The sequence below is a fragment of the Chanodichthys erythropterus genome, chromosome 21 (genome assembly GCF_024489055.1).
Source record: "Chanodichthys erythropterus isolate Z2021 chromosome 21, ASM2448905v1, whole genome shotgun sequence".
In the NCBI taxonomy this organism is placed as follows: Eukaryota; Metazoa; Chordata; class Actinopteri; order Cypriniformes; family Xenocyprididae; genus Chanodichthys; species Chanodichthys erythropterus.
Window position 1 is genome coordinate 18,280,334 of NC_090241.1, and position 21,287 is coordinate 18,301,620.

The 21,287-nt window shown below is 35.1% G+C and overlaps 1 protein-coding gene across 4 annotated transcripts in view; it reads left to right on the top strand.

Moving 5' to 3' along the window:
- The first annotated feature begins 84 nt into the window (after positions 1–84).
- The window catches only part of rab6ba (RAB6B, member RAS oncogene family a), a 131,209-nt gene continuing 110,006 nt past the window's right edge, over positions 85–21,287 (top strand). For 2 of the 4 annotated variants that reach the window (XM_067373123.1, XM_067373124.1), the window contains exon 1: positions 85–332. In XM_067373123.1, coding sequence (XP_067229224.1) covers positions 263–332 — 70 coding nt within the window. In that variant the 5' untranslated portion in view covers positions 85–262. The remainder of the gene's footprint in view (positions 333–21,287) is intronic. The other 2 variants (XR_010893403.1, XM_067373121.1) reach the window with 1 other exon arrangement.

The window sequence follows — 21,287 nt, forward strand, 5'->3', positions numbered from 1 at the left end:
CGATACAGCATGACGTCATGTTCTGTGGGTTGATACAGCATGACGTCACGTTCTGTGGGTTGATACAGCATTACGTCGTGTATGTGTGAGGGAGAGAGAGAGAGGTGAGGCCGCGCATGCGCAGCAGCTATTAAGCCTGACAGCCGATCCAGTGCAGCATTCCCGTTTCCAAACGCAAAGGAGCGCCGTTTTTTCCATCGCGCTGCCCCATCCAGACATTTACACCGGTGGGAACACGCTGTTAAAAAACAAGCCCTCAAACATGTCTGTGGGAAATGACTTTGGAAACCCTTTAAGGAAATTCAAACTCGTCTTTCTTGGAGAGCAAAGCGGTGAGTGTCATATTGGAATTTCCTAGGGAAGTTTCAATAATACGCTTTATTATAGATATTTACAGGGGTCTATATACACCTGCTTGACTTCAGCATGATGGTCATGATGATGAAATTTTATTATACATCAAATTCATAAGCCACTGGATCTACTGTGGCATGTTATTTTAATCTGTTATGAGATTTACATATTTCATTTAATTAAAGTTTATTTTTTCCTAGCAATAATCACTCTGTTTATCCTTTCTGTGCTTTTTGTATTTATTTCCTTCAGATATGTATTTCTGAACTGGCAAGTGTGTCACTTATTAAGATTTAAGTATCAGTTCAACTGATTATCAAGTTTTAAAGCTGTTTAATTCATTTTAATTAGGCCAACATAATATTGCTTTAATGATTTTATGTCTGAAACTATAAAATATTTATGCAAAATAGCTGCATTTTGTGAATTTAATACAATGATGGGCTATGTACTGCAGACATATATCTAAAGTCTAGTGTTTTTATGTGCAATTAGGATGGTATAAAAGTTTCATAAAGACCCATCTGGATGCATTTGCAGATTTCAGTGTTGTGTAAAATTTAGCCGGAGTACTTGCAGAACAGAATGAATTAATAAATAAATAATCTGGATGTTGAGACACACCCAGTGTGTGCCATTGAGAGAACTTATGTAGCTGCAGCCTGCTGACTCTGCCTGGTATTGTTTCTCTATGATGACAGTGATGACTAGGTCAGTTATCCACTGATATGGATGAATGAGTCTAAGCAAATGTGAGTAGGTAAGTTAATGTTTAGCAGGGCAACTCAGCTCTGATTTCCCCTGGCATTCTGCCCCCTGTCGTCATTAAACCTCCTACCAGATGAATTAAGCCTCCAGAATGTCTTAGCTGTCCTCAGATCTGTGGGACTTAAGTCTGAGATTGTGCTGCGGAGTGTATGATTCACACTGTGAGAGTAAACAATGGATGCTGCCATGGTACAGAGGCACTGCTTCTCTCCAGGGATTCTGATCCCAGCTTTATTTTGTTGTCTCTCTCTGAAGCCTTTCAGAGATGTTGTGAAGTAGCTAAAAGACCCTCCTCACAGCTTTTGTGGATTTCTCTGGGTGGTGTTGATCCATGCAGAATGTGTATCAGCTTGTGGATCTTTTCCAGTAGTTACTTCCATAAACTCTTCCATAACTTGTTAGGCTCCTGCAGCAGACATTTCCTCCCTGCAAAGAACCCACAGTTTTTTGTTTTTATTTTTATTTATTAAGAGAAAAGTGAGAGGCCTTATACGTATATAATATTGCATTTTTTTCCCTATTTGAATATATTTTAAAATGTAATTTATTCCTGTGATGGCAAAGCTGAATTTTTAGGAGGCATTATTCCAGTCTTCAGTTTCACATAATCCTTCAGAAATCATTCTAATATGATGATAATAGAAGGATTTCTGAATTTCTGATTTCATTTTATATATATATATATATATATATATATATATATATATATATATATATATATATATATATATGTGTATATATATGTGTGTGTGTGTGTGTATATGTGTGTGTGTGTGTGTGTGTGTATATATGTGTGTGTGTGTATATATATATATATATATATATATATATATATATATATATATATATATATATATATATATATATATATATATATATATATACATATATACACACACATATACACACACACACACACACACACATATATACACATATATATATATATATATATATATATATATATATATGTATATATATATGTGTGTGTGTAAATATATATGTATATAAAAGGATTAAAAGATTGGCATTTATTATTATGTCTTTACTGTCACTTTTGATCAATTTAATGCATCTTTGCTGAATAAATGTTTTTTTTTTTTTTTTTTTTTTTTAAATTATCCCATAACTTTTGAACGGTAGTGTATTTGTTTATGCTTTCTTGTTCTAATTCAATTAATCTGTTGTAGTAGATTCAGCAGAGTTTGGATTCACTGGCAAAATCTCTATAAAACCTTTAGTCTGTCAATCATGGCATGCTTAAACACAATGCTTTTTAAAACAGGTGATGTTCTGGCTTATTGTCAGAGGCATCCAGTTATTGAAAGCCAGCAAGACAGCTGCAATTACTGCAGAAAGGCTTTAATGTGCTGCCTGTGACTTAAGGGAGAGATAAGCTGAGAGGATTCGTATTGACCAGCACAGACAGTGAAGTGTTTGTTATCCTGTTTCACTGATAAGAACAGTAAACTATAGTCACAGTGTACCGCTTGTTGTATCAGTCAATATCAGCACTAGTTAATAAGTTAATAAATTATCAAATTATCGCAGTCTCTGATTATAACTTCTGCCAGTAAACACACTGTCAAATATGCATGTTGCTGATGTTGAGGATGGACAGCAATGTTTCATTCCACATGTTCTTTCTCTCTGCCTCTTATTTCCTTTAGAGACACTTAATGCAACCATTTGTAGAGCAATTTGAGACATGGTATTGATTTTTGTCTTCAGCTCTTCTTTATGGCCCTTTTTTGCCCTTTCTATGTACATCAGCACACACTTGAACAAAGATAAGAAAAGTCCTCATTAGAATGCTAATGCATAATTGAAATATACACCAAACATTAATGCAACCCACAGAACAACCTAGCTGAAACATGTTCAGTATGTGCTACTTTAAAAGCATTCTTTATATGGTTTTAAAAAACAAAACAAAACATTCTTCAAAAGGTCTTTCAGGTTTGGAATAAAATGAGGTTGAGTAAATGATGCCAGAATTTATTTTTTATCTATTTATTTATTCATTCATTTTTTTTGGTGAACATTATTTTTTAGGAATCTCTTGATTTAGTTTAATTTTGAATCTTAAAAATATTTTTTAAAAAATGATGAAAAGATGATGAAATACTTGAAGACTTCAGATGCAAAAGCCTCTAAGTGCCATCTGAAATGTTCTTCTAAAATAAGCATTTTTATCAAGCTCCTATGTTTAGGTTCAGTAATTTCACTTTAATGACAATTAATAGGTCATTTTCATTGCCATTAAAGTGAAATAACTGAACATAAACATACGAGCTTGATAAAAATGCTAATTTTAGAAGAAAATTTCAGATTGCACTTAGAGGCTTTTGCATCTGAAGTCTTCTCTCATTTCATTCCTTCAGTTTCAAGCCTGTTTCAAACCTATATGGTGTTATAGTTTTCTGTGTATAACACCATATAACACAAATTCACATAGATATTTTCCATACAGTGGCACTTCATTGTTACCATTGACACTTTTCTACTGTGTGATACGACTTGGCCCGGCACGGCACGGCTCAGCTCAGCACGGCTCACTTTACTTTCATTGCTTTTTCGTTGCTCCTCGGCTACCAGTGAGTCTGTAACTCAACTACTGACTACGATACAGCTGTTTCTTTTTTCAAGTTGCGTGCGATGGTCATTTAACACAAGTCGTTTAAAAAAGTTGCTCGAACAAATTATACTACGGTGGCTGACTATTTAAATATAGTGGGTTTGGTGTCTCGTGTTTCAAATCCAAAGACGCTGGTAGTGATGCTTCTCTCTAACCAATCAGTGATCTGCAGAGTTTACACTTCACATTTAGTATTGGTACGGCACGTTTGGACATCAACCGAAGTGGTACTATTTAAGTGAGCTGTACCGAGCCTTCCCATGCAGTGAAAAAGCACCATAAAGTAAGCCATATCGAGCTGTATACCAAGCCGTACCATGCAGTGGAAAAGCGCCACATGAGAGGTTAACATAGGAAAAAGAACCATACAAGTAGTCTATATTACTATTGCAATATATTCCAAGTCTTCTGATAGCTTTGGGTCTGGAACAAAGCATACATTTAAGCACTATTCACTGATATTCTTCATCTCCACTGCAGCTTTTGAATCAAATATGGCTCCAAAAATTCAAAACTAGAAGAACATATTTGCATATCACTGTGACCAATTCCCTGGGGTCTGATCCCAGTGCACACAAACACTGCATGTTGAATGCTATTGAATGCACATTTCACCTATCTGTCAAATGTGTGCAAACATATACATTCCTTAGATTGTTAATGTGTTCAGGCTCAAGAACTGCCAGTGTCAGCATAGTTCTTAATCACCCCACACATTGCAAATGCATAGTAATTACCAGCAATCAGTGCTTGAAATATACGCAAGTCCTATCTGCACTTTGAGAGGCCAGTTTGCACGGACAGCATTTTGTTAAGCAGGTGTGGGTGATTACCTGATTGAGATATTAAAAGTGAAGGGGAAGTTACATTTGGAATGAGGATAGATGCAATATGGAAACAGAGATAGCGGAGAAGTATAGCGACTGCATATGAATGAAGATAATCCAAAGTGTGGAAAGGAGAACGCTGGTGCTCATATATCTCATTTAAATGGCTCCAGATTGGGGGAGGCTTTGTGAGAAGAAGCTGTCCAGGGTGCTGAATACCCCCCCAAAGCCCTGCCACCCCTTCATCCTAACCCCTTCCGCAGGACATATGATGCTGGTCTGACTTTAGGTTCCTGGCTGGGGTTTATTGAAAAAGTAGGGATCTGAAAACGTTTCCAGTCAGTAAAAGGAAGATAGTGGAGCGTTATCACTCTGCAGCACACACCACACCACTTCTGCAACCTTTCATGTCTCATTTCTTAATGTCCTTCTACCTGGTTCCAGACATATTTAATCTGGGCAAATGCAGCTAGTTTGACTGGCTCCATGTTGGCTCTGTTTCCTCACTTGCAGCACACTGAATATAATTGCAGTCGTGAATCCTGGCTGATCAGAGGCCATTATTTATTAATGGCAAGGACTGGGCTGAGGGAAGCTGGAAAAGCAGAGAAAAACAAAAAACTAGTGACGAGTCACCATGTTCCAGCCCACAGAGCTCTGATACAGCCGTCTGGAGGAGTGTCATGTGGGAGTTCTGTATTGTGTTGGTGGCGTTAAGAATCCCAGTGGTGCTCGTTGTCTTTACACACTGGGAGTCTGGAAAGCCTTTACAACCCATTGAGTTGCTTTGAAAGATTTGAAGAGCAAGAACGCAATCTGAACTGACTGCTTCCGTGATTAAGCTGTGTGTAAAATAAATAAAAAAGTGTAAAACGCAGATAAGTTCTACAAACCCCAAAAAATTGAGGCAACTGATTGCCTCTATTTTTGTAAGTTTGCAAACTTAAATATCATCAGTAAGGATAGCTAGTTTTTTGAATAACTGTAAATTACAAATAAACATTAATTTTAATCAAAATATATATTTAATTTTTTGTTAAATCTTAATTTAAGTTTTAAGTATTTTTATAATTACAACAACAAAAAAATACTAATACTTCTTAATGTTGGTTCAAATAAACGCAAGATAGTCAAAAACAAATGAAATTGTTACAAGTTGTAATACATTTTTACAATTTTATGTAAAAAAAAATATATATAAAGTTATTAATACAAATTAAATTATAAGCACAACCATTTGAATGTAAAAATCCTAAAACTGTATTTACATTTATTTCCAGGTTTTAATTCTATTTTTTTTTTTTCAATTGTGAAAATTCATTTTTTTTTTTTTTTTTTAAATATGAAAATAAATAAATATTTGGTAAGATTTGTTTAATATTTTTGAAACAAGTCTCTTATTATCAAGGCTGTTTATTTGTTATTTTGTGAAACATTTTTACAGATGATTTGGTGATTAATATGCTGATTTGGTGCTCAATAAACATTTCATAAATAATAGAGAGAGGTAAAAGTATTAAAGGGTTAGTTCACCCAAAAATTAAAATTACTCATCCTCATGTTTTTCCAAACCCGTAAGACTTTCATTCATCTTCGGAACACAAATTAAGATATTTTTGATGAAATCTGAGAGCTTTCTGTCTTTCCATAGACAGCTACACAACTACCAATGTGATGCTTCAAAAAGTTCATAAAGAGATCGTAAAACTAATCCATATGAATTGAGCGGTTTAGTCCAAATTTTCTGAAGAGACACAGTGGGCCCTATTTTAACGATCTGAAACGCAAGTGTCAAAGCGCAAAGCGCAAGTAACTTTGTGGGCGGGTCTCGGCGCTGTTGCTATTTTCCCGGCGGGATAAATGGCTCTTGCGCCCGGCGCAAATCTAAAATGGGTTGGTCTGAAGTAGCTTCATTATTCATAGGTGTGGTTTGGGCGTAACGTGAAATAAACCAATCAGAGCGTCATCCAACATTCCCTTTAAAAGCAGGTGCGCAAGTTCCATTATGGATTGCTATAATTATGGCGTATTTACCAGGCGCACGCCAGGAGCGGATCACAGCCGAGGAGACTGATGTTCTTGTAAGAGCAGTGAAAGACAGAGAAGTTGTGTTGTATGGGAATGGGAGAAACCCACCCAAAATAGCGTCGGTTAAACAGGTTTTTTCACATCTTCATGGCACACCACAATGATTTCCGTCATCTCATGTGTTAATATTTTTTTAGTGTAACATATGATTTGCAAAAATAACTGTTGCATCTGTGTAGATTACATGAGCAAAGTGTATGCGCGTTGTGCACGCTATACATTATGGTCAAGCATGCGCCCTTAAAATAGCACAATGAACAACGCGCAACGCGCCACTGACTTTAGACTAGGTTTTTTCTGGTCAGTGGCGCAATTGTTTAATGGAACAGCAAAATAGCACCAGGGATTGTTTGCGCCAGAACACGCCTCCTTTTTTGCGCTGAACCGCCCAGGGAGCGCAAGTTCATTCACTAGTTTAGCGACGTGCTTCTGTGGAGGGAAAAGCGCGCTTTGCGCGGGTGCAAAATAGGAATGACACATGCGTCGGTGTACAAAGTCAATTGCGCTGGGTGCAAGATAGGGCCCAATCACTTTATATGATGAACAGATTGAATTTAGGCTTTTACTCACATATAAACATTGATCAACTCACCAGTTGTGGTAAACAGAAGCTCAAACATGTTTGCTTGATGTACGAGAACCAATAAGGTTCATTCTCGTGTGTTACGCAGCACGTTTGAGCTTCCGAAAAATGGTTTGTTCTTGTGCGTCAAGGAGGTTCAGTTGAGCTTCTGATTATGGTCGCTGATCAATGTGTTCATCATATAAAGTGACAGAGTCTCTTCAGAAAATTTGGACTAAACCACTCAATTCATATGGATTGGTTTTACGATCTCTTTATGAACTTTTTGAAGAGTCAATTTGGTAATGTAGCTGTCTATGGAGGGACAGAAATCTCTCGGATTTCATTAAAAATATCTTCACTTGTGTTCCGAAGTTGAACGAAAGTCTTACGGGTTTGGAAAGACATGAGGATGAGTAATTAATGACAGAATTTTCATTTTTGGGTGAACTAGCTCTTTAAAGTATTGAATCAGTGCAGAATGAATTTGTCTATTTCTTACTAATTGCCCATCCTCTGTTTTTTTTGGTGTGGACATTGGTAAATTAGCATATTTGGCTAAATATCTTTTGGGTATTGAATTAAGCCGGCGAGTGTTATTTTGTAATTTGGCGGTCTGTGCACATCAAGGAAGCGATCTCCTGCCAACTTCCTGTCTCAGAATAATGAAACAGGCTATTGTGAGAGTGTCTCGCACCGATTACTTTCATTTACTTATACAGTAGTTGCCTAACCAGCAAGCAGCCTTCGGTTTAATATCCCACATATCTCATCCATCCAAAATATCAGCTGTTTGTTTTACTTCTAATTGGTTTGGATCATTAGTCAGCACACAGTGAAGTTGATTGGCTTCAGCTGAATAAAGTACATGATGTTAAAATGTTGCCCACATAACTTTGCTGACTCACTGAGCCAATAACTCAGGCTTGGATCTGCTCATAGTCACCCTCAGAGAGCAAGCAAATTCGTCAATCAGCATGTCTCCAGGCAACAGTGTTCAGAGAAAATGAAACCAGTACGGCTGTACACTCACACAGCAGGTCAGGGTTAGCTTACCACGAGAAGTCTAATTTATTCTGTGTGCTGATTCACTGTGACGTTTGCTCAAGATAAGATAATCGCAGAGAATTTAACTTAACTCTCCAGAATTTAACTTAACTCTCCTGAATTTAACCTAACTCTCCTGAATTTAACCTAACTCTCCTGAATTTCCTTGTCACTCGATTGTACCTGTTCCTTATTTGTGATGAAGGCATCATATAATCAAAATCAGCTTCTTCTTTGTTCATCTGTGCTCGTTTAACACCATTCAAACTAGTGCACATAACCAGTTTTTTGATGTCAGAACTTCTGGTCCAGAGGGTTTATAGTACAGCTCCTTAGATTAGTACATTTTACCTCAGGGTTTGTTTTCCCTGTTGAAAAAAAAAACAGCCTATGCTGGTTAAGTATGTTTTGAGGCATGGCAGCTGGTTTGAGCTGATTTATGCTGGTCCTTAGTTGGGGCTAGTTGCTTAGGACCAGTGTAGGACCAGCTTAAACCAGCTAAGGACCAACTAAGGACCAGCTTAAACCGGCTGCTATGCTTCAAAACATACCTAACCAGCATAGGCTGTTTTTTTCAACAGGGTTGCTTGATAGAATAGTTTAAAACTTCCCTTGTTGCCCCATTTCTGTTTAAATGTCATGATAATCCTAAATGTGTTTGACTCTAGATTTAAAAAGACATATTTTGAATGGATTTTGAATCTCATCTGATTATTTCCACTTTATAGCCAAACTGTATCTTTGTGTTCGTTTTCCCCATCTCCCGTGAGAGCTCTTAATGTGTTGTGGTAACAACTAAAAACCTATACAGTACACTACCATTCAAAAGTTTGGGCTCAGTAAGATTTTTTTTTCTCCCCAGAACATTAATTCTTTTACTCCGCAAGCATCTTGCATCGATCAAAAGAAACAGTAGACATTTATAATGTTACAAAGATTTCTTTTCAAATAAATGCTGTTCTTTTGGGCTTTCCATTCATTAAAGAATCATGAAAAAATGTACTGTTTTACAGTTTTCAGAAAAAATATTAAGCACCAAAATGTTTCTTAAGTACAGAAGAGGATTAGGGCCAAGCAATAATAAAAAAATAAAACCATCTCGAGATTAAAGTTGTTAAATTTCGAGAAAAAAAGGTAGAGATAAAATGTTGAGAATAAAGTCATTAAATTACGAGAAAAAAGTTGTTAGATTATGAGAACAAATTCTTTAAATTATGAGAAAAAAAGTCGAGATAAAATGTTGAGAATAAAATCATTAAATTACGAGACAAAAATTGTTAAATTTCGAGAAAAAAGTCAAGATAAAATGTTGAGAATAAAGTCAATAAATTCGTTAAATTATGAGAAAAATGTTGTTAAATTTCGAGAAAAAAGTCGAGATAAAATGTTGAGAATAAACTCGTTAAATTACAAGGAAAAACTCGTAAAATTTGAGAAAAAATGAGTTTATTCTCAACATTTTATCTCGACTTTTTTCTCGAAATTTAACAAAATTTTTCTCATAATTTAACGAATTTGTTTTCGTAGTTTAACAACTTTTTTCTTGTAATTTAATGACTTTATTCTCAACATTTTATCTTGACTTTTTTCTCTAAATTTAACAAGTTTATTCTCCGAATTTTATCTCGACTTTTTTCTTGAAATTTACCGACTTTTTTTCTCATAATTTAACAAATTTGTTCTCATAATCTAACAACTTTTTTCTCGTAATTTAATGACTTTATTCTCAACATTTTATCTCGACTTTTTTCTCGAAATTTAACAATTTTTTTCTCGAAATTTAACAACTTTAATCTCAAGATGTTTTTTTATTTTTTATTATTGCTTGGCCCTAATCCTCTTCCGCGCTTAAGCACCAAATCAGCATATTAGAATGATTTCTGAAGGATCATGTGACACTAAAGACTGGAGTAATGATGCTGAAAGTTCAGCTTTGCCATCAAACAGCAATAAATTACATTTTAAATGTACTATCTTTACTATATTTTGCAACCTTGGTAAGCATAAGAGACTTCTTTTGAAAACATTAAAAAAAACTTACTGACCTCAAACTTTGAAGGGTAGTGTTTAATGGGTTTTTTTTAACCATTGAGTTAAAGCTGGGATTTTTACGTTAAATCTAAAATAAGTTTTAGGATTTTGAAACAAATTATTAATAAAATAATTTTATTTATTAATATTTATGATAAAATAAACGGTATTAAATTAGAAAATAACACAAAATAGAAGGGTTTTATTCATCATATCAGATTAAAACCATCTAGCTTTGATTTTATCCAAGAGTAGCACATGCAAGAATGTGATCAAATGCTGTATGCAGTGTGTCAGGACCACCATGCATGCAGAGAAGCTAACTTTTCAAATTGATATCACTTACAACCTTCCATATTCTCACTGAATTTTGATCCTTTTTAGTTTGATTTCCTCATATCTTTGATTTTTTTTTTTTGCATCTTCTCAACCCCGTGCACAACTGGAAAGCTCTCTAATTATAAATCACCCCTTGGTGATGGGTTAGCTGTACCAGTACCACCCCTGCAAGCCTCTCTCTCTCACACACACACACAGCACTCTCTTTAATGTTCATAGATGCCCTCTTGCATCTTAATGAGATTCACAAGCAAGTTTTCTTTGTCTCATCTGCTCTCTTTCCATCTCTCTCTGTTACTCATTGTTTCCTCTGTCTTTTCTTTGCTCTTTTTCTCGATTCTCTTTTCTCTACCCCCCAACCTCTCCCCATCCTGGCTCATTTTGTTATTTTATACTCTATATCATTTGAGCAAAATGGCCTCCAGAAGTCTTCCTTTTTCCCTGACTCATTTTTTATGTCTGTCTAGGATCAATATGGCTTTCATTAGGTGCCTGTGAAACACTTGTATTCACCTGAATCTGATAATGCATTATAAACTTAAATTATGGCTTGTGTACATTTTGTAGTATAATAGCATCCAATCAATGAGCCGCACTGGCCCTCAGTCATCCTCCGGCTGAAACTGCATGGTTTACATTATTTTATAATGTCAAACCTTTGTGAAAATGTTCCAGCTGAAATTAGTCAGTGTAAAATATCTTTAAACGTTAATGGCAATGGTAACATTTTTATTCTAATATAATAATAGAGTATGATAACATTTTATATATTTGTATTAACTTTTATTTTTTATATAATAGTTTACATTTTTATATTTTTGAGGGGAAAAAACAGGCTGCATTCCACTTGAAACTATATGGAATGGGAGAATGTGTAGCACAAAATATGGCTGCAGTAGGAATGTAAGTGCCCCCTTGAGCTAAAGAAGCAAACTTGAATTACTTTTATTGCGGATTTGAAATGTATTATTGAAATATAATTTTTAGAGATTTCAATAGCTGTTCAGGGCATTAAATGTTGCCTTAAAGGGACTTTGATTCCACACAGATGTTTGAGTTATTTTAACTAATTTAATTTAACATCAGTGTTCTTATAGTACTAAAGCAAAGAGCCATAAATGCAGCACAGAAAAAGAGGAAAACCAAAGGCCTTTTTTTTATTTTGCCACATAAAAAATAATCTTAAATGGAATGCATCAAAATCTATTTCACGGAACTGTACCCTCCCATGTTTTTATCCTTGATAAGGTCAGCTTGACCTCTAGCACATTTCTTTGCTTCTCTAGTCAACGCTCAGAGTGAAAACAATAATTTATGTTTCAAAGAACAGGCAAGCACTAAGTAGAGGCGAGGTGCTCCGTAAATTTATGATTACTGGTTTTATTTATAGGATCTTGATGAGTTATCTTACTTGGAAAAATGTCAAGGCATTCAGATGCCTCAGTGGGGTTCTTCATATGTGTAGGATTGATGATGCTGAATGAAAAATGCCATTAGCAACTTCCTCTTCCCAGTATTCCACAGAAAGATGTTTATCTGGAGATCTGGAATTTACACTCGCCTGATGTAAATGGACTTCTGGAGATCTTCTCCTGCAGCTGGACATTGCAAGGAGAGAATGGTGCTTTTCTTGTCTCATTGGTAGTTGAACCCAAGTTCTAGCTCTTAATTTTGCAGATGGCAAATATGCTCAATTAAGTCTTACTTCATTACCATGCATAATGAATAATAATGAGATAGGTAATGAGTTCTGAATGCGCTGCATGTGTGGTGCGATCATGTCCAGAATAAGTCTGAGGTGCTACTGTATTTTCCATACAATGAATGTAGATGGGGGCAGATGCAATCAAGCTCCAAAAATGATGTAAAAGTATCATCAATATCGTCCATACAACTTGTGTGCTATATATCAAGTCTTCTGAAGCCATATGGATATGAAAAGAGCATCTTGGATATTTTGGTGAGCTTCTCCTTTTGTGCTCATTGGAAGAAAGAAAGTCATACGGATGTGGAATGATATTAGTGTAAGTAAATGATGACCCAGTGTTTTGGTTGGGCTATTCCTTTATAGCCAGTTGCTGACCAAGCCCATTGTGGAGCAGCGTATTGATCCAGAGATTGAGGTCAGGAACTGCATAACCAGAGTGAGGCTTTCTGTGGAGGCATCCTAAGGCTGTAAATTCTGAGGTAAATGTTATGGGCGAGAAGGGGTAGAGGGTGTAGCCAACCTATTGTTTCCTTGCTCTACTGGATCAGTCAAACAGTTTTAGGAAAAATTTGATCTATACTTAATTTAAATATATAACAAATACAAATTTACCTTCTTCTTGTTATGTGCTTGAATATACCTTTAAGTGTGTGTTATTTTAGCATTCCCAGTCCACATATGCTGTGATAATCCTAAAACTGTTTTAGGATTATCCATCCATCCATTATTCCATCCATCCATCCATCCATCCATCCATCCATCCATCCATCCATCCATCCATCCATCCATCCATCCATCCATCCATCCATCCATCCATCCATCCATCCAATCCATGTGCTTCCCACAGGGTTGAAATATACTTGAGGTGGTAGCTTGGTGAAAAATCCTCCTATTACCCAGGGCACAAAAATGGTCTACTAGATGTGACAAATAAATAATGTGTGATTTTTAACAGTATTTTTACTTATTAAAATTAATTTTAATTACATATAGCATACTGTTAAATTTAATTACATACTAATATTATGTATTATTATTCAAAATTACAGCATTTAAATTGTTCTCCTCGCGAGCCTGTAGAATGCGCAACAGCACCGCTTTGTGACATTGCAACATGCAGCACTCTTTGTGAAAACAGTTCTGAAAAACAGGTATGAAACGCGTATTTTCCACTAGTTAATTGATTGGTTTCATTATATTGGGCGGATACAAAAGTATACGAGGATAAAAATAATAAAAGCATACATGTCGCCAAATATACTTGGGCGGCCATTAATATACCTGGGCGGCCCGCCCAAGTAAAGTCTATGTGTGGGAAGCACTGCTATCTATCTATCTATCTATCTATCTATCTATCTATCTATCTATCTATCTATCTATCTATCTATCTATCTATCTATCTATCTATCTATCTCATTTAAACATCTCAGTCACATCTATCTATCTATCTATCTATCTATCTATCTATCTATCTATCTATCTATCTATCTATCTATCTATCTATCTATCTATCTATCTATCTATCTATCTATCTATCTATCTATCTATCTCATTTAAACATCTCAGTCGCATCTATCTATCTATCTATCTATCTATCTATCTATCTATCTATCTATCTATCTATCTATCTATCTATCTATCTATCTATCTATCTATCTCATTTAAACATCTCAGTCGCATCTATCTATCTATCTATCTATCTATCTATCTATCTATCTATCTATCTATCTATCTATCTATCTATCTATCTATCTATCTATCTATCTATCTATCTATCTATCTCATTTAAACATCTCAGTCACATCTATCTATCTATCTATCTATCTATCTATCTATCTATCTATCTATCTATCTATCTATCTATCTATCTATCTATCTATCTATCTATCTATCTCATTTAAACATCTCAGTCGCTATCTATCTATCTATGGATCTATCTATCTATCTATCTTTCTTTCTATCTATCTATCTATCTATCTATGTATCTATCTATCTATCTATCTATCTATCTATCTATCTCATTTAAACATCTCAGTCGCATCTATCTATCTATCTATCTATCTATCTATCTATCTATCTATCTATCTATCTATCTATCTATCTATCTATCTATCTATCTATCTATCTATCTATCTATCTATCTATCTCATTTAAACATCTCAGTAGAATCTATCTATCTATCTATCTATCTATCTATCTATCTATCTATCTATCTATCTATCTATCTATCTATCTATCTATCTATCTATCTATCTATCTATCTATCTATCTATCTATCTATCTCATTTAAACATATCAGTCGCATCTATCTATCTATCTATCTATCAATCTATAAATCTATCTATCTATCTAACTATCAATCTATCTATATATCTATCTATATATCTATCTATCTATCTATCTATCTATCTATCTATCTCATTTAAACATCTCAGTCACATCTATCTATCTATCTATCTATCTATCTATCTATCTATCTATCTATCTATCTATCTATCTATCTATCTATCTATCTATCTATCTCATTTAAAAATATCAGTCGCATCTATCTATCTATCTATCTATCTATCTATCTATCTCTCTATCTATCTATCTATCTATCTATCTATCTATCTATCTATCTATCTATCTATCTATCTATCTATCTATCTATCTATCTATCTATCTCATTTAAACATCTCAGTCGCATCTATCTATCTATCTATCTATCTATCTATCTATCTATCTATCTATCTATCTATCTATCTATCTATCTATCTATCTATCTATCTATCTATCTATCTATCTCATTTAAACATCTCAGTCGCATCTATCTATCTGTCTATCTATCTCATTTAAACATCTCTGTCACATCTATCTATCTATCTATCTATCTATCTATCTATCTCATTTAAACATCTCAGTCGCATCTATCTATCTGTCTATCTATCTCATTTAAACATCTCTGTCACATCTATCTATCTATCTATCTATCTATCTATCTATCTATCTATCTATCTATCTATCTATCTATCTATCTATCTATCTATCTATCTATCTATCTATCTATCTATCTATCTATCTATCTATCTATCTATCTATGTATCTCTAATCTCATTTAAACACCTCAGTCACATATATCTATCTATCTATAATATCTGTCTATCTATCTATCTATCTCATTTAAACATCTCAGTCGCATCTATCTATCTATCTGTCTATCTATCTCATTTAAACATCTCTGTCACATCTATCTATCTATCTATCTATCTATCTATCTATCTATCTATCTATCTATCTATCTATCTATCTATCATCTATCTATCATCTATCTCTAATCTCATTTAAACACCTCAGTCACATATATCTATCTATCTATACTATCTGTCTATCTATCTATCTCATTTAAACAGCTCTGTCAGATATGGATGGATTTATCCTTATAATATATTATAATAGTTAAATGTTTGGGTTGGCCTAAGTAACCTTTATTAAGAAACAAATACTTTTATTTAGTAAAAACTGCTCAAAAGTATCAGTAGTATCTAAATAATTATATTATCTAAATGAATAGTATCTATCTTTTTATCTATCTTCTATCTGTTTAATTTAGATTAAACAGTGATATCGAAAGTGTTATTTGCTCATAGTGCTTTAGACTTTCTTTTAACTTCTTTTGCATTCACATCAGCCCTGGTGCAGTGAAGTCAGAAGTCTTTAGGCCTGGAGCAATGCGGTCGGGACTTACATTCAAGCCATGTGACCAACTCCCCCCAAACTCAATGATACATTATGGGGTCAGTCTGTAAGTCCTATCAGGGGCCCTAGAGACACTGCTTGGGTTGTGCTGATAAAGCAGCGCAGTGCTGCTGGACTGTTACTCTGAACGAGAAGAACTCCCAGCTCACTGCCGGCAATAATTCACCAACCTGCTCCTTAAAATTAAAATGACTGCAAGGGCACAACAGAGTTTTGAGAATTTGTATGTTAGGGAGAAGAACAGAGGGTTAGACCTGTGAATCCTCAGGCATCTGTGTTTGTTATTCCTTTCGAGTCTTTTGTTGTTTGTATATCATTTTTTTCAACAGTTAATATCCTTGTGGTGCAAATACATCGCTGTTTGCCAAGTCAAGCCTATTTTATTGTGAATAGAGCTCTTACATTTTACTCTGTTGTAGAAAATGAACTTGGAAGGCTAGGTTGGCGAGGTGCCGAGTTTAAAGAGCTATCCCTTCTACAGTACAAAGAGGCTGCAATGTGAAGACTTTAAATGTTTTATCAATACACCTGCATTGTGAAAGTGCTCTTGGCTAATGAATGCAATTCAAAATGAATTTTTTTTTGTGCCACGGGAAGTTAAAAACCACCAGGAGGCTATGATTCACATTAGCTGGATCTAGAGATAACTGTCTTCCTTATTTCACATCTCATTGCTCCTTCCTGCCGTTGTCTCAATGTCTGATGGATTGGAGGAAGCGGCTCCCAGGCAGCTTTGATCTGCTATTGATTGACTCAGCTGCCAAGTAAAGGCCAGTAATTGATCGCAAGCTGTACCTCTCTTTATTTCTTTTATGCCACAGTACTGGTTCTTCTGTCTGAAGACAGACGTGGCGTTGTACGACTCCTTGTACATACAGTAGTACCATCAAAACCAGAAGGCACTAATGGCTTTTATGTGATTTTGCTGTGTGGTTCTAGAACATCTTAGGTTTTAAATATTTATCATAATATGGGTGTAAAAACATTAATGTTTGATGAACTCTTGTAGTATTACATTTCGATAAAGTCAGCAATAAGTGCTGGAGTAAACTCTGTTGATTTAACACTGTGTGGGTTCATCATTTAAGACTGATACGCAAGCATTTATTAAAATCTTTGCAGGAAAGCTGGATATTGAAGTGTGCTCAGGCTCATAAATCTCCATCTGCATAATGTAATTGCAGGAATGTACAATATAGGAAGAGGCGAGTGAATTTATGAAACATAATTAAAATGAGCTGCCATATGCCTGTGTGCAAATCAGCGAATGTCGTGGTTCAACCTCTCTTCTTTTTTTTTTTAGTGGATGAATACTGAGTGTTTCCATGATGGTCCAAGTATTTTTCAGATCAAGGGTCTTTAAAAGGGGGTGTGTGGTGAAGACTGCAGGGGGTCTGCCAATTATTGTTTGATCTTAAACTAATTTTTGTGAATTTAAATTAACTTTAGATGCTTGCTGCATGTTTATGCTTGTATGTAGGACTGTGTGACTCAATCCAAAATCATATTGATATTTATTTATTTAAAATCACTCTTCATGTCAGTTGTCTCAGGTTACATTCTGTTGTTTTTATGGAACCTATTCAATATGACATAATAATAATAATAATGTCTGTCTTTGCATTTGCCTTTAAATGTTACACCATAGCACTTTTATTTTGAAAAAAAAAAAAAAAAAAAACACAGAGAGGGTTAGGGTAAGGTGCTTTCAAATGCACATTATAAATGACCCAAACCCACAGCCCTTACGGAGATGGAGTTCATGTGGAGCAGCATTTGCTGTGATCAAAGCCTCTCCAAAACACTGAAAACTCCAGATCATGAGCTGCTCTCGTGTCGTGCTTCACTCTGAAACACACTGCGCGTCAGGCTATAGTTTTCTTCTATCGTCCACACATATTCCTGTCGAGAGTACCGCAAACACAGATTGGTGAAGTGGTAGAACAATTGGAACTTGTGTGATATGCATGATCTCTTTTACGTCCACATTGTCAACCCTGCACTGTTACCCAACTGTAAGCTGTTTGGGACTTTTAAATCTAATACGTTCTAATACGTAAATACGTTCTCTCTTGAGATATTTGGAGACAGTTTTATAAAGAGGCAAAGTAATAAGGCAGCATATTAAAAAGATAATAAAACAAAACGGTTTGTAACTGCACATTTTTGATAGCAAAGTTGACAGAATTTTAGCCATTACAGCCCAGCTCTTGGACAGGCATTGTCAAAATGAGGACTGTTCAGATGGCTGAACAGTATCCCAGAGCTGCTGTCATTGTTGAGGAAAAGTGTCATTTTCCCAGCATGAAGCTCTGTCTCACTCCAGTGAATCCAGCAGGCCGCTGATGTTTAGTTTCTCGTTAATCTGGCTTCTCTAGATCAGCCCTCCATCAGTAAGTCAGTGGGGTTTGTCTTGTGCTCACCTCCTTTGTTTTCTTTCCCTGACGCTCTAGACAGTCTGATAAACTCTCTTTTCCTCATTCCGGGCTCAGGGAGGTGCAGTGCCAGTAGAGTATCCAACTGAGTACTACTTTTCCTTTGCACCTCAGAATAGACTTGCTGAGAGATTAGAAATCAGATTTGAATTTAAATTGAGTATTTGTTGATTAACCTATCATGACTGAATTCATTGTAAGAAAATGGGGTGGGGAAATGGCATGTCTTTAAAAGAATATTCTGGTTTCATCTACAGTTGATCCAACTTAAAAGTCGCCGTGGTTGTTTTTGACGATTAGGACATCCGCGACATGCAGACTTACGCACATTTTTTTTAAAAATATAGCAATACCAAAATACAAACAATGTAGAATAGCTTGAATACAGCATGCGTCTCCCTCAGACTGTAATCGAAGCTTCGTCTTCTTCTTCTTGTTTTACCGCGGTTGGAATCCAGCATTTTGGTGCATTACCGCCCCCTTCTTGTTCAGCGCCGACAGATGAAAGGATTCAATGGAATCAACTTAATGGAATCAATTCAATGGAAAGGATTCCAGAAGACAATACAATGCTGAATAAAGTCGTAGTTTTTGTTATTTTTGGACCAAAATGTATTTTCAATGCTTCAAAAACTTCTAACTAACCCACTGATGTCACATAGACTACTTTGATGATGTTTTTATTACCTTTTGGACATGGACAGTATACCGTACATACACTTTCAATGGAGGGACAGAAAGCTCTCGGACTAAATCTAAAATATCTTAAACTGTGTTCCGAAGATGAACGGAGGTCTTACGTGTTTGGAACGACATGAGGGGGAGTCATTAATGACATCATTTTCATTTTTGAGTGAACTAACCCTTTAAGGCCAGTAAGTTTTTTTTTTTTTTTAAGAAATTAATATTTTTTATTGACTAAAGATGCATTAAATTGATCAAAAGTAACAGTAAAGTCCTTTACGTTGTTACAAGAAATTTCTATTTCTATTAGAAATAATTCTAATAGAGAATATAAAAAAATTCTGAAAAAATATCACGGTTTCCACAAAACTATTAAGCAGCACAGCAGTTTTTAATTGTTATAATAATAATAATAAGAAGAAGAAGAAATATTTTTGAGCACTAAATCAAAATATTACTAGTTTACAGGATTTATGGTCAAATAAATGCAGCCTTGGTGAGCATTAGAAAAAACTTTTGAACTGTAATATGTCTATTTGTAATAATCAATTATAATGTATTAAATGGAGACCTAATGGACATTTATGCTTAAATATTTTTCTTGGATTTTTTCTCCTGAGTATAAAATGCCCTGGTAATCACATAATGTGTCATAATATAAATTTAACTCATTACATTCTTTCAAGATCAAAGTATCTCAGCTATGCAATACCTATTTGTTAATTTCATATCTGTGTTCCTTTACTGTATGTCAACATTTGTCTCGGTTGTCAACATTTTTTTTAGAAGACACATCTGAAACAAAGTTAATATATCAATGAACAAAAATTTAGAAACCTGTGCTTTGAAAGACCAATTAAATATTCCTCTGGGATTGTTTAATCTGTGGGTAAAGAAAAAAAAAATCATCATCTCATTCTGTGTTTGCATTCACAATCAGTTGTGCCTCAGAAAGGTGTGTGTGTGTGTCACAAGATTGAGTCACAGCTGTGCTAAACTGCCTCGATGGCTCAGATTGACTCTATGGGTAATTAACATACTCTAAAACCAACTGGGACATTTAGCAAGGAATCAACAAGAGATGCCTGGAAAGAAAAATGTTTATTATTTCTTCACATGAAGCTGAATATCAAAGCAAGCATCCACAGTCTCCCTCAGCCTTCATTTCCCTTCCTTTTTATCCATGATAATGCATTCCTTGCAGGGTCCCTTAGAGGAGTTAGTGGTCTTGTTTTTAAAGTGGGGTTTTCTTCTCTTTTCATTTGCCTTGGTGGTGCCATCTTCCTCGGGCCAAATGAAGAAAGAATTGAATAGCAGTATACTGTAGGTGTCTTTCTTCTTTCATTTATTAGTGAGATTAATAAGCTGGCTTTTATTCCTTCAATATACCTGATTATTTCATTGAATTTCCTGGATCAGTGTGCTGGTTATCTATAACTTCAAGAGTGCTGTTCAGCTTTTATGTACCTCAATGACAAATTGTGTGCTCACGCACCAGTGACATAGACTGATGTGCCTTTCAGTGAGCTGCTTTTTAGCAGTGACCCATATAAGAGAACTCTGCTTGCACTTTTTCTTCTTAAACTTTTGTTTTGAAATTTATTTTTAAACCAGTCTAGACAAAAACATGGAAATAAAATAGATCTCATCATGTTGAATGTTCAAGTTCAGTGATGTTTTGTGCATGTGTGGGCTAATCCAGATTTTTTTGATAGGGCACTGCATTTTCTTTTAAAGCCACATGTTTTAGTGCAATACATATGAGACTTTCAAATTTTCAAATGAAAATTACCACAAGCTTTACTCACCATCAAGCCACCCTAGGTGTATAGGACTTTCCTCTTTCTGATGAACACAATCTGAGCTTTATAATGGCAGTGAGCAATACCAATGTGTATGAAGCTGAAGAAACTGCATCCATCCACATCCATTCATCATAAACGTACTCCGGAGTGTTAATAAAGGCCTTCTGAAGCAAATTGATGCGTTTGTGTAAAAAAAAATATCTAAATAAAATGTTATGAAGTAAAATAACTAGCTTCCCCCAGACCACCTTCCATATTCAAGT